Consider the following 12,212-nt stretch of genomic DNA (forward strand, 5'->3'; position numbering starts at 1 on the left):
AAAGAAACATTTCTTTACTTTCCTTTAGTCTCAGGGCAGAGAAGCACACTTACAAGATAATTACCAAATTTGTGCTACAAAAAAGCAAAACCTGATAGACAAAAACAACAGAGGGAGTATTCAGTTTAGTCAAAGAAAAGCCCATGTCCTATTTACCTCTGTGTGTCCTCACTTCCAGAAGACTGGCAGTACTTCGCAAAAACTCCAGCTGGCTGGTCTGTTCTTTCCTAATGACCATAATTTTGATTTTCTCAGGGGACATACAGTGTTGCAGCCTATAAGCTGAACAGTTATCCTTCACTTATTAAGAGGAGCCCAAGGGAAACAACCCTAACAAAATACCTAGAAACTAAATAATGTATTACCTCAATTTATTGCAAGTTCACACCTTTACCACTTGAATATAATGCCCCACGAAGTATAACTTACCAGAGGCATTCCCCAACCACAGCCTACAATTTCTGAAACTTCTGAAATTGTGTTAGGACCAAAAAGACATGTTCAAATGGCATCATGTAGAACAATTGGACATTCATTGTGACACAAAAAAACAAAAATATACAACTTCATAAGGACTAGAATAAAAATCCTGAAGTGTCCTCTAAAATGTCATCCAGAAAATCAAACAAACTGTTTTAATGACAACGACATTAGTGTGTTCTACTGCTGATAATTTGTAAGGTGTGCTGACAAAATGAGTTATTTCTCGCAATCCTCAAATGGAGATATCGTTCGAAAATCAACATTAGGGTCAAATGTGTAAATTCTCACCTGATGCCATTTTATTCAAGTTCAACATGCCTGTTATCATTTCATACTTTCAAATTGTACAAACTCAACCTTTAAATTTGACATATCTAACGTCCATTGGGTTCAGATACAAAAAGTAATTCATTTTTTCAGCACACCTCAAAGTTTTATTTTGCTGGAGCTGAATTCAGAAAAAGTACGTTATTTGAAAACGTAATGTCACACTTAGCCCCCCCACTCCCCTCAAGAAGACAGATGTTTTGGTATAAGTCTTTAGAGACACTGTTTTCAGGACAAAAAAGTCTTCTTTTCACGTCAAGCAAAACCTCCTCAACCACAGTATTACATCGAGAATGTCTCCATGATGAGCACAATTACATACCACACCTAAAGCAGATTCCCAAGACCGTAAATGCTTAACAATGATAGTTTTTTTAACTACACTGCACCAATACAAGAGAGTATACTGAAAACAGACACCTTAATGGGTCTTGAGAGGAAGATACTGTATTATTCTAATTTGTTCGCAGGCTGTTTCAAGAAAGTAAAATATGAAAGTGAACACATAAGAATCCTAACATGTTGAGCAGTACTATTTCTTTTAGATCTGAATCATCTAGACCTAAAACAAGTAATGTTAGCAACTCCTACAAATATTTTACTTTACCCCTACACTGAGATTTTTTAATCAGTAACGCAAGCCTTTCCAATATTACAGTACTTCAATAAAGAATGAAACAATTATAAACTAATAGGGGCGTTAAACCTATACCATTTCACCATTTTGAAACAATTATAAATTATCAAAGTAAAAGTGATCCACAACTTCATAATATGGCTGAAAAATGTCAACCATGAAACAAAAAAGGGAAGATACACTGCCTTTAGCAAAGATGATGAATTGCTTGCACACATTTGAATAACAATGAATAAAAACAATCAAATAGGAAGTGCTTATCTTATTTGGGCTACTTAGCCTACCCCCACCCCCCGCCCCAACTTTATTTAGGCTACCCATTCCTTGTAAAGATAATTGTGTGGAACTGAAGAGTTAGTTTCGCTTTTGCTTTTCGAGTAAGGCATCTTTCTCATTTCAGTTCAGTTCGTTCTGTGGGCCAGGGTAGCCTAAATAAGATTTAGGTGGGGGTTTGCTGTTAATATAATCAAAGCTACATGTAACACAAATAAGCTTTGCCAGAGGGGTTGGCTTATTTGGGCTACATAAAGCCTAAATAAGGTCAATCATCGAAAAGAAAAAAAAAAACCCTTGAAGACAATCGCAAGAACTATTCCTCATTGAACAATAACACTAGGATGCGACATTGCACAAAGCCCGATAGACCCAACACTTTTTCTACCAACCTAGCTCACATCAGAACACGTATATATATATGAAGAGATGAAAATTTCACTTCTGATTCTTGAAATTAAAAAAAAAAAATAAATAAAAAAATAAATAAAAAACTAACATTCCCATTATTTCTATTCACACGAACCCTTAATTCAAATATAAGGTAGTGGTGTTTTTTCAGTTGAACTTGAACGATAAGCTAACTTTATTACTAAAAACTGACAGCAAGACTATCACCAGAACCTCTTAAAAAGACCATAACCTACGACAATCCTGCACCCAAAGATAACAAAAACATGTACTGTACACAGCTGTAACTGTAAGCAACAAAAGATGGTATTGGACTGGAACCAGCATGGCCAATGTAAAGCACAATTTTCCTTGAAAAGAGCTGTGAACTGCAGACATTAAACGTCCAGCTGATTCATCAGAAATAATTGATAAGGTAAAAGAAGAGTAAACATATCTACTCAGAAAAATGTTATTTTTATCTTTCAAGATTCAAGAATCTTCGAAACACCTCCAGCACATTAGGTAACACACACAAAGTTCACATATATGTTCATTAAAGTGGGAAAGCCTACCACCAAGACAGAGCACATCAAGAGCTGTGCACAACTGAAGCTTATATATGTATATGGTGAACTTTATTTTTCAAATGTGACCATCACAAAAAAAAAAAAAAAAATCACACAAAAAAGAAATTGCCATCCTTCAGTAGACTACATTTTCCTACTTGCGAGTCTTTATGGATTTTATTACAATAAAGAACAATAGTTTTACTCAAAAGGCTTTTCTACTCATTTGTAAGTGGAAATGCAGCCTCAATGCTGTTGGTTATAATGAAAAGCATTGCAGCAAAAAGGCTTTGGCATTTAAGAGATAGCACATAGTATCACTTTTCTCTATACAATCAAACCTGCCTTAACGGCCACCTGTCCAAGATGAGCCCCTGTAGAAATGAGCACTTCCTATTCCTCTCCATGCATTTTAAAATATCATAATGACAGTTTCCAAAACATCCTTCTGTCTACGACAATCGTATTTCTCCTCAACAATGGGTGACCATTTTGGACAGTTTCATCTGTACATTGTTCAACATTTTACAAAAAGATACAACTCTACATGAGTAACAATAAATTACACAACTGCAAATATTCCTCAGAATGATTAAGCACATTTTACACCAATAGACAGATCCATGTCTCTCTAGCAACTCCACATGCAAGACCATGGCCATTGTAGCACTAAATTTTGCATGCTGAGGTTTCATGTAGACAGCCTACACCTAACATAAGCATCACAACTCACAGACAGAGAATCTCTCATCAATAGAACAACATTCCATTTTAGCAAACTGCCTCCTGACAAGCTGAGTACATTCAACATCATGAAAAGCAGTCATGCATGACTAATTTTCAACAACAAATCACATTCAAGTTACATCTTAAAGATTTTTTCATTTCCCCCCAAGAAGCGAGATCCTGAAAAATAAAACAAAAAAAGAAGCATTACTTCACACTGTATCACAGTATAACTGAAAACATTGATAAGGAAGATATCTAAAATGATAAGACCTGCAGTGAACCTTCCAGACGTAAAGGCAGTGGGGAAAAGCACTTTAATCCCATACCTAAATGTTAAGGTGAGTGGGGTTAAGACGTGAGAACAAATATAAACATTGCAGCAGAAAAGAGAGCTATTAATGAGTGACTTCTCTTGCTAAATGCCACACTTAGATCTGTCCTAAAGAGATGTAGACTTTGTGTTCAAGCCATACAATCTCTGGTTCCTTTGACTCGCTCTGCAGTGCTGCAACTGTTGTGTTCCGGAACTCATGCTTCAGCAGAAAGCACACCTGAAACACAAATTTATGTTTCATTATAATGGCAAGATGTTAGGAGTAATCAAATATACTTTTAGCATTCTATACAATAACATATCCTGTTTAGTCTTTAGAGGAAGGGTATTCAGTCAGCTGGACAAAGATGATTCTGACCATTTTGATACAGAAGCATTTGGCACAAAGACTGGTTATCATAATGAAAGGTAATTTCTAGAAGGGAGAAAAAAGTTTGAATACCCTTTAAATTGAAATCTCAAAATTTCCATTAAAATCATACACCCAAAACCACACACTACTAACAAAATCAAGATAAAAACACTTCCCAGAAAAGGCTCAAAAACTTTTTAATCCCACTAACAATCAAAAACATATTCACGCCAAACTGAAATTTAGCTGGTATTGCAGCCTATGTAGAGGACTCTCTAAGCAACAGTGAAGGAGAAAGAATGGAGAAGAACCTAGAGGATAAACCAAGTTATAATTCACTTAATACGGTAATACACAACAGCCAATTTTTTTCTAGGAATCCGATATAAACACAACAGTAATACTGAAAAGAAGTGAAAGGAACAGACCAGCCAGAGAGAAGCTAACAATTGACAAACTGTACTGGGGAATGAACAAGGAAACCTTTTTACAGATTCTTATTCCAGGAATTACAACACAACAGTTGGACCAAACTGTAGCTGAGTACTGTACATTGTGTCAGGTCAGCATGATAACTACCACATGGCTCCAGGGATAGGATAGGTCAATAGGAACACGGCAAAAGAGAAGAAAAAGCTAGAATAATCACAGACTCACTTCAATTTTTAATAAGTTAGTTTATTATAAATCGTCTTAATCCCTTTGGACAAAAAGCTTACACTACTTCACACTTTGGAGCTTCCGTCTCTTGGGAGTCAAGTACCCATTAGCTACATGTATCTGGGCAAAAGGTGGAAAACAATGTGAAGTATCTTTTCTGGGACATAACGTTCTACTCTGGAAAAACTAGGAATTTAACTCGCATCTTTCATACTGTAAGTGAAACTTCCTGTACTCGCTTTGACCTGAATTAGAAGAAGCACACTGCATGGAGCATCACTCAACTACGCACTCTGTCCAGACAGGCTGTGCATTTCAATACCGCTGAGGAGGATTGTTCATACCTCCCCTCCCTTACCACTGAAATTTGTCTTTGAACAAAATTCTTTTCATTCAAACCACGTGACCCAAGACTCTAAAGCACACCACCATTTAAACAAACAAAATCCCAAGCTCCCCTCCTCCCTCTTATCCTGGAGAGAGAGAATTTTTTGAATAGAAAAAAATGAAAATAAAAAATAAAAATCATAACTTCATCATCATCATCCAGTGCCAGATCTGTGACAGACATCGGCGATCATGGTTCTCCATTCATTCCTTTGGTCGGATGCTCTTAAAAAATCATAACTTAGATTTACTAAATTTCAAAAGCAGAAATACTGTTCTGTTGCTCAGCTCACACAAAATTTAAAGAGTACAAAAAAAATCTCTCACCCTGACATCTCCCTCTTTGACAAGAGGTGTGACCTTGACAATGAATCCAATCTTGTTGGCCTTTCGGAAAGCAATCACCCTGTAAAAGAGATGATCATCAACAAAACATTAACAACAGGCAGAAGCAGATCCAAAGGAAGTGAGTTCACACAGATGCAACAGGAAATTGTTTAAGATCTATCAACACCATTTGGAATTGGACTAACTTGTTTTGGTTCTAAAACTCTGAGCACACAATTATTTTGTCTTTAACTCTCTCAGGACAGACAAAAGGTGCAAACATTTCCATTCAGTTCTATTGGCAAAAGGCAGGACTGCTCTTCTCCTGTGTTCCCCTTCTTGCTCTCAGGGGTAGTCCACAAGCTTTTTTTTTTCCACCAAAATGTTTCCTTGTTCAGCCTGCTTCCCTGCAGCATTCTCCACTTTTAAGGCAGCTACATGCTTTTTCAAATGTACTCTGATTTACCTATACTTACAAGTTTAATACAAGCAGTTCTTTCATTTTGGGTAGGAACTTAATTATATATTTGTCACAAGCAGCCCATTTTCCCATTATAATCTGCTAAGGTGTGTTTAGTATGTGCAACATGCAAGCTATATAATATGAGAAATGAGTTTTTTTCATCCATACTCAAACAATCTTCTTCCTTCTGTGTAAGATTTTGTCTTGTTCTTCTTTCCCAGCTGTCTTTGAGCTAGCTTTCATTAGGGCTCTTTAGCTATCATTATTACTGTTGTGTCAATGCATGGTTCTCTGACACAGAGGCATAAAGTGAGTGGTACGAGTAGTTAATATGGGACGATGATATCCCTTCTTCTTTACCATCTGCCTGTCCTGGGGTGGGGTTTTTTGTGGGTTTTTTTTGGGGGGGAAGCTATTAGTAAGTAGTATAGAGGTACAGTGTTTCCCTCTTTTGACAAGATACCTAGTTTGATTCTTACCCGATGCAGGCATGATCAGAAGATTAGGTTTTTGGTCATGGACCCAGAGTAGATAGTTTCAAGTGTTTGAGTAAAGAGAAGCACATGGACACAATAATGGCCATTTAGAGCTGGGAAAAGGTAAGAAAGACAGACAGAAACAAGAGAGGTAAAGTAAAGAAGTCGGACCTACCAGTGGCTACCTCCAACCTCCCACAGAAAAAAGATAATTATCACACCTTTATTGATCTTGCTAGTAAAAAAAAAAAACCTGCCATCATAATGATATTTACATGATAAGGCAAAAAAAAACCCAACTACCCATGCAGACTTACTTTGGATCATCCTTGAAGTCCAAGTGAGCCTGAGAGCTATCATCATAGACGTGCATCGACGGCTCATCGCGTCCAGCTAACACCAACTCTTTCTTTGGAAGATCGATCTAAGAGAAAAAAACAAAGTATGTTTTGAATCATGAAAAAAAAAAGTAAATTGAATACTGTATTAATTTACTACTTACAGTGACAAAAGCAGACTTGTAAGCATGATTATATTAGTCTACTAAACCTTATATCTGTTTTATAAAACCAAGGAAAGGAATTCTGAATGTTTAAAGACGTAAAAACAATACATTTTTTAAAAAGTGATTTAAATCACTGATTTTTTATTTTAAAAATCAAGTTGATTTAAATCAAAAAAATCAACTGATTTAAATCAACCTGATTTAAATCAACCCAACCCTGTATGTGTCAAGATGCCGTGAAATCAGGTGCTCCTCAATTTTGGGGCAAGTGAAGATATTGGTATCATCTTGAAGCATGTTCATTCGTCTTGCTTTCGATAAAAAAAATACTCGTTTATCTTCGATTAAAAAAATACTCATTTTTCTTGAATAAAAGTTAATATATTTTTGATTGACCACGGTGGGGGCGTCACCTGGTTTCAGAGGTAAAAGTAGTGAGAAAATGGCCACCAAAGTTAGGTGATTTCCAAAGCTTAAGAGTCCTTGGAAACTGCAAAATTACATTTTTTCTGCTGCTTTCATCAAGGTTTTTATGTAAAAGCCACACAGAAATGTGTTTTTTTATGATTTTAACAGGTGTTGAGCTAAAAAACAAAAAATCAATAATAATGGCAAACCGAATGGGAAAATGCTGGTTTCTCCGAATTCATTATTTTGACGAGCACCTGATTTCACCACAGCGCCTCACATATTATAATGACATTATCCTAGACGTCCACCTGTCTGAGAAAACCACTCTAAACCTTCACAATGGGAGGCCATCTCTGACAATTTGGACTTGGTTCCAGTAGGGAATGGGATAGAGGGTGCCCACGTCCCTCGTGACTCATTGGAGCACAGGAAGACAGGAGTAACGATAACATTACTTAAATGCAATCCTACATCATCACTCATCACCACAATTATTTCTAAAATCAGAATTGCTCTCAGATCAATGACTTACATTTATAATTCTGAAATCTCTATCTGTAACAGTTACTTGTCATACTAAGTATGTACATAATACACTATAAGACACTATCATACGAACTTTTTTCTACTAATCAGATGGCGTCAATCTCATATAAATGGGCAAATTAATTTTTTAAACGGACAATTTTGACTGTATAGAAGTATTGTTAAAAATTGAAAAAGTAGAGGCAAAAAAATTGTGAAGCTTACCAAGTTGTAATCTTCAAAAATGTTCATGCTGAGAGAAATTATAGAGGGCTTCAAACAGACATAAACACTGACAATCACACAAACAGTAAACAGTGCAGGTAAGTTCAATTTAAAGTGTCAGCATTATTTTGAAGCCTTACGGTTTTACTTGTAGTATTTTTGTTCTTAAGACTAGAAGACGTGGAAAAGTTCAAGGAGAAGGAAAAATGGTAAATTTATAGAAGAAACCCTCCCGTCTCAGAAAGGCTATTATTTTGGAGCTTTTTAGTTTTTTTTAGGGCCCTGAACACGATTTTTGCATTGAAAAACGTCGCAACTTGTTAGTTTAGATGTTACGGCACATTATTTCAGGGGGGAGACCCTCCCTGCCTGCCCTACTACACCGCTATTACGTACTCCCTCGTCAGAGGGAGACCCCCTGAAACCCCCCTATAGACTACAAAAGCATGCATTTCTTTTTTAAAAGCCTAAAACTAGATCTAAGCCTTAACAAAAAAAAAAAAAAAAAACCTTATTCGTATATCAGATGGCACTAAAGTGGTGAAGGAGCTGACTTCCGGTAATGGATGTGACGCGAAACGAGAGAGCTTCTATAAATACCGGAAAAATAGCATTAAAAAAATACCAGAAATAAAACAAAGATCAGGGTCTACTGTCCAGTGATGCATCCCAAAACCAGCAATGTGTGTGCATCACATGCAAAGGCGAACCTGATGGGTTCCATCAGGTGTGCGAGGCGATTTGAATTCAAGGAAATTATAATTGTACAGAGGATTTAAGGTGTTACAAGAGCGTCACCAACACAAAAAGTAAGAGTGATCAGGACAATAGATGACTTACAGAAAGAAGTAATAAACCACGCCAGAGCACCCGCTTACGACCCACTAAAAACTTGGCAGCAATCTTTATTTCTGTGCCAGTGAGCTGCTGCCAGCAGCTCGGACACATTCCTTTACAATGACTTCGACATCAAATTACTTTTCAGCAATTGCTGAAAACAGGTCCCTTTTATGGGGGGTTCATTTTATTTGATGAAGAACTATCAAAACAGGTTCACTTGCTTTGATTTAATGACCAATTTAGTGGCGTTTTCATCATGTTTAGATTCAGTACCAAAAAAAATGCCCCAGCATAGTGGGTTTACCTCCCTCAAAGATAAAGAGTTAAAAACCTGGCACTATGATCGAAAAAAAAAGTAAAGAAAAATCTGCGACTTACCTTCCCAGTGCAGTAGTCCGTGTCTGTCTCATTCTCAATGGCAGCCAGAGTGACTGTGGTGTTGAACACAGAGGGGTTGCTCAAGGTCAGGGTCACCACAGACTCCTAGAGGTCAGGCACGAGGTAATGAATGCTGTTAGTGTTACTCACAAGTACAAATTAATACAGTGGAATCCTGTTATAACGAGAGGGAGGGGACTGGTACAAAATGTCTGTTATAGCAGGATTCTCGCTATAAGGGATCCAGAAATAAATTAAAAGGAAATAATAAAGTAGGCCTAATCTATGAGTTTGCTGTTCTGTTTATTTCTTTTTGTTATCTCCCCTGATGATGATTTTGTTTCACCATGACCTCTAGGTCTTACTTGATAAAAAATCGAATCAGGTTTCTTTCTCTAGCGCTAGCGACGTTGACAGCTCGGTGTTGGCGATCAAAAAGAAAGGCTTCTAGCGTAACTCGTCCGCTGTGTTGTCCCCCACCCCACCACACTCTGTGGAGCGTTCCATCTGCTTGCCCACGTCACACATTCGCTCCCTCCATCACAGCATTGTGACCTCTCCATCCCCACATCGGAGAAGTGAGAGGCATGGTAGGCCTAGATCATCTAGACTAGACTGGCCTATCACCCAATGAGTTCTGCTTAACAACAGCTAGTCTGCGCATGCCATACCCTCCCCACTCATTTGCTCCGGCCTTCATTGTGGCACACATGGGCTCTTCCATTCTTTGTTTCGCTTGAACACCAACAAGTTTCTCAACTGGCGAGGTTTTACATGTATAAATGGCCTATGCGCTGTGCACAGCAGCAGCAATATTCTTCTTTAACCGACTCGCGTGTTTGTCTGATTGCGCTATAGCAGTATTTTATTTACAAAGATAAAGAAGAATAAAAACCAGGGCTTTAGAATAGTGTCCTTATGACAGGCTTCTCGTTATTTCAGGACTAGTTATAAGTGGACTCAACTGTGTATCACAACATTGCAAGGAAAAAAAAAAGGCAAGAAGCACAGCATAACCTATTGACATGTTGAAGTATCCACTATAACATCCTTCAAAATAAAGAGAGAAAAGAATTAAGAAAAAAAAGACACACTTAGAAATAAAACATAAGACTACTTTACTACAAGGTTAGTTAATAACTTCTACACTGATGTCATTTCCTTCACCTATGTGTTTATATAATATGTGAACACCTGACCCTAGGAAAACAAAATCCATTGCCATATCTAGATGGAGAAGCAAATATTCTTTACCAGTTAGACTACATTGAGCCAATAGAAACATATAGACTAAACATGTGCAGTATAGGTATTAAAACATGAAAACAAGTTAAATTCATGGACTAACTAGGCGCATGGAGGAAAATGCTGTAAAGGGAAGACCTAAAGGCAAGACTTTCCCTAAAAACTAAGAACCAAGCTGCTCAGAGATGAAAAGTGAGTTTTTAAAAAAGGGCGACCGACAGCTTTCAAAACCATCTTCCACAGTGGTTTGCCAAGAGCAAAAGAACAACAAACTATACATTATGGCAGTCTGTATGATTTCTTCAGCCTGATGGAAAGTCTAATATTGAAAAAAAACTAAAATCAAGGATTTCATGCTATACAAAATGAAACACTTTGAACGTGTATGTAAGCATGAACTAAATCTTTACAAATTCTTGAAGTTCTGAGACTTTTAATGATGACATATAGTGCAGTTTTAGGAAGTATGAACATGTTGGGGTTTTTTGTGGTTAAACATTCAGTCTCTATTAAGGTTTCATGGAGAGGTGAGTAATCCTTCTGACTTCAAAACTTCAAAGCAAACAAAAATGATTAAAGCACACTTCCAGTGGCTCACATAAAACACAAGCACTACTAATAAAAGCTTACTTTATTGTAGGTGAAAGTACATGGGTTCAGAATGCGTAGCTCTGGGACATGGTTCCTGAAACAGTACAAAAAAACAGTGAGCAAATGGAAAATCTTTTTCATTGTCTATATAAAAAAAAAAACCCAAAGTAATGGCGCCATAGTTTTTGTTATTAATTTCATTACAGTACATAAAACTATGAAAACCCTACTTTAAGTCTTCAGCCAACGTAAACTATAAAAAGACAAGAAAAATGCCTTCGGCTCAAAACTTTAGTTAGGTACTCTTGAACAAGGTCATCAAACTTGCTTTTCATTTAGATAGCAAATTCAGCATTTCAATTTTTTTCTGATGAATGAGTCAGGTGGAAGAATGATCTTTTATACATACAGTGCTGTCAACTGGATCTTGAACTTGATTGACACAGGGTTGAAATCGGCCTTGATCAAGTTGTGTTCACATTCCTGTTAAAATGAAAGAAGAGAATTAATGGAGAGAATAGTTTTAAAATAATAAAAGCCATACTGGATGTTTTGAAAAGAAAGTTCAAACAGAATTTGTAAAGGCAACATATTTAGATTATGTTTAAAAAAAAAAAATCCACTGAAAACATTTTCCAGTTTGTACTGATCAAGAAATGGTGACAATCACCACCTCTATGGTGACCGAAAAAAAAAAAGGGGGTTCTCTCAGAATCTGTCTCTTTCAAAGTGGATATTGTTATCATAAGGTCAGCAGATTACCGTTGAAAGTAGCCCCCCCCCCAAAAAAAAAGAGAAAAGAGAAAGGACTACATTTATTTCACTGCCTTTTCTGCCTTCATATGATCCATGGTACAGGGTCTTACAAGGAAAACATCATGCATTAGGCTATTTGATTATATTATGTTTTTTGACCCCACAAAAGCATTTCGAAACAGTAATGGGCAACATAAGTCAGTGATTGACTTCCAATTGCAAAATGCACAGGTTTCAACCCCACAATGGCTCAACTTGTGGACAAGTGGTATTTTGGAGTTCACTAGTTCCTGTGTGAGTGTGTGTGCATGCGGGAGGGAGGGGGGGAG

General features: G+C 37.0%; 1 protein-coding gene across 1 annotated transcript in view; it reads right to left on the reverse strand.

Moving 5' to 3' along the window:
* Nucleotides 1–256: 256 nt before the first annotated feature.
* The window catches only part of LOC101863327 (dynactin subunit 4), a 23,782-nt gene continuing 11,826 nt past the window's right edge, over nt 257–12,212 (reverse strand). The window contains exons 9-14 of the mRNA XM_005092505.3: nt 11,537–11,610; nt 11,167–11,221; nt 9,292–9,396; nt 6,725–6,831; nt 5,469–5,547; nt 257–3,959 (exon numbers count right to left, since the gene is read on the reverse strand). Of these exons, the coding sequence (XP_005092562.1) occupies nt 3,837–3,959; nt 5,469–5,547; nt 6,725–6,831; nt 9,292–9,396; nt 11,167–11,221; nt 11,537–11,610 (543 nt within the window). The 3' untranslated portion in view covers nt 257–3,836. The remainder of the gene's footprint in view (nt 3,960–5,468; nt 5,548–6,724; nt 6,832–9,291; nt 9,397–11,166; nt 11,222–11,536; nt 11,611–12,212) is intronic.

This window comes from Aplysia californica, unplaced genomic scaffold, assembly GCF_000002075.1.
Source record: "Aplysia californica isolate F4 #8 unplaced genomic scaffold, AplCal3.0 scaffold00047, whole genome shotgun sequence".
NCBI lineage: Eukaryota > Metazoa > Mollusca > Gastropoda > Aplysiida > Aplysiidae > Aplysia > Aplysia californica.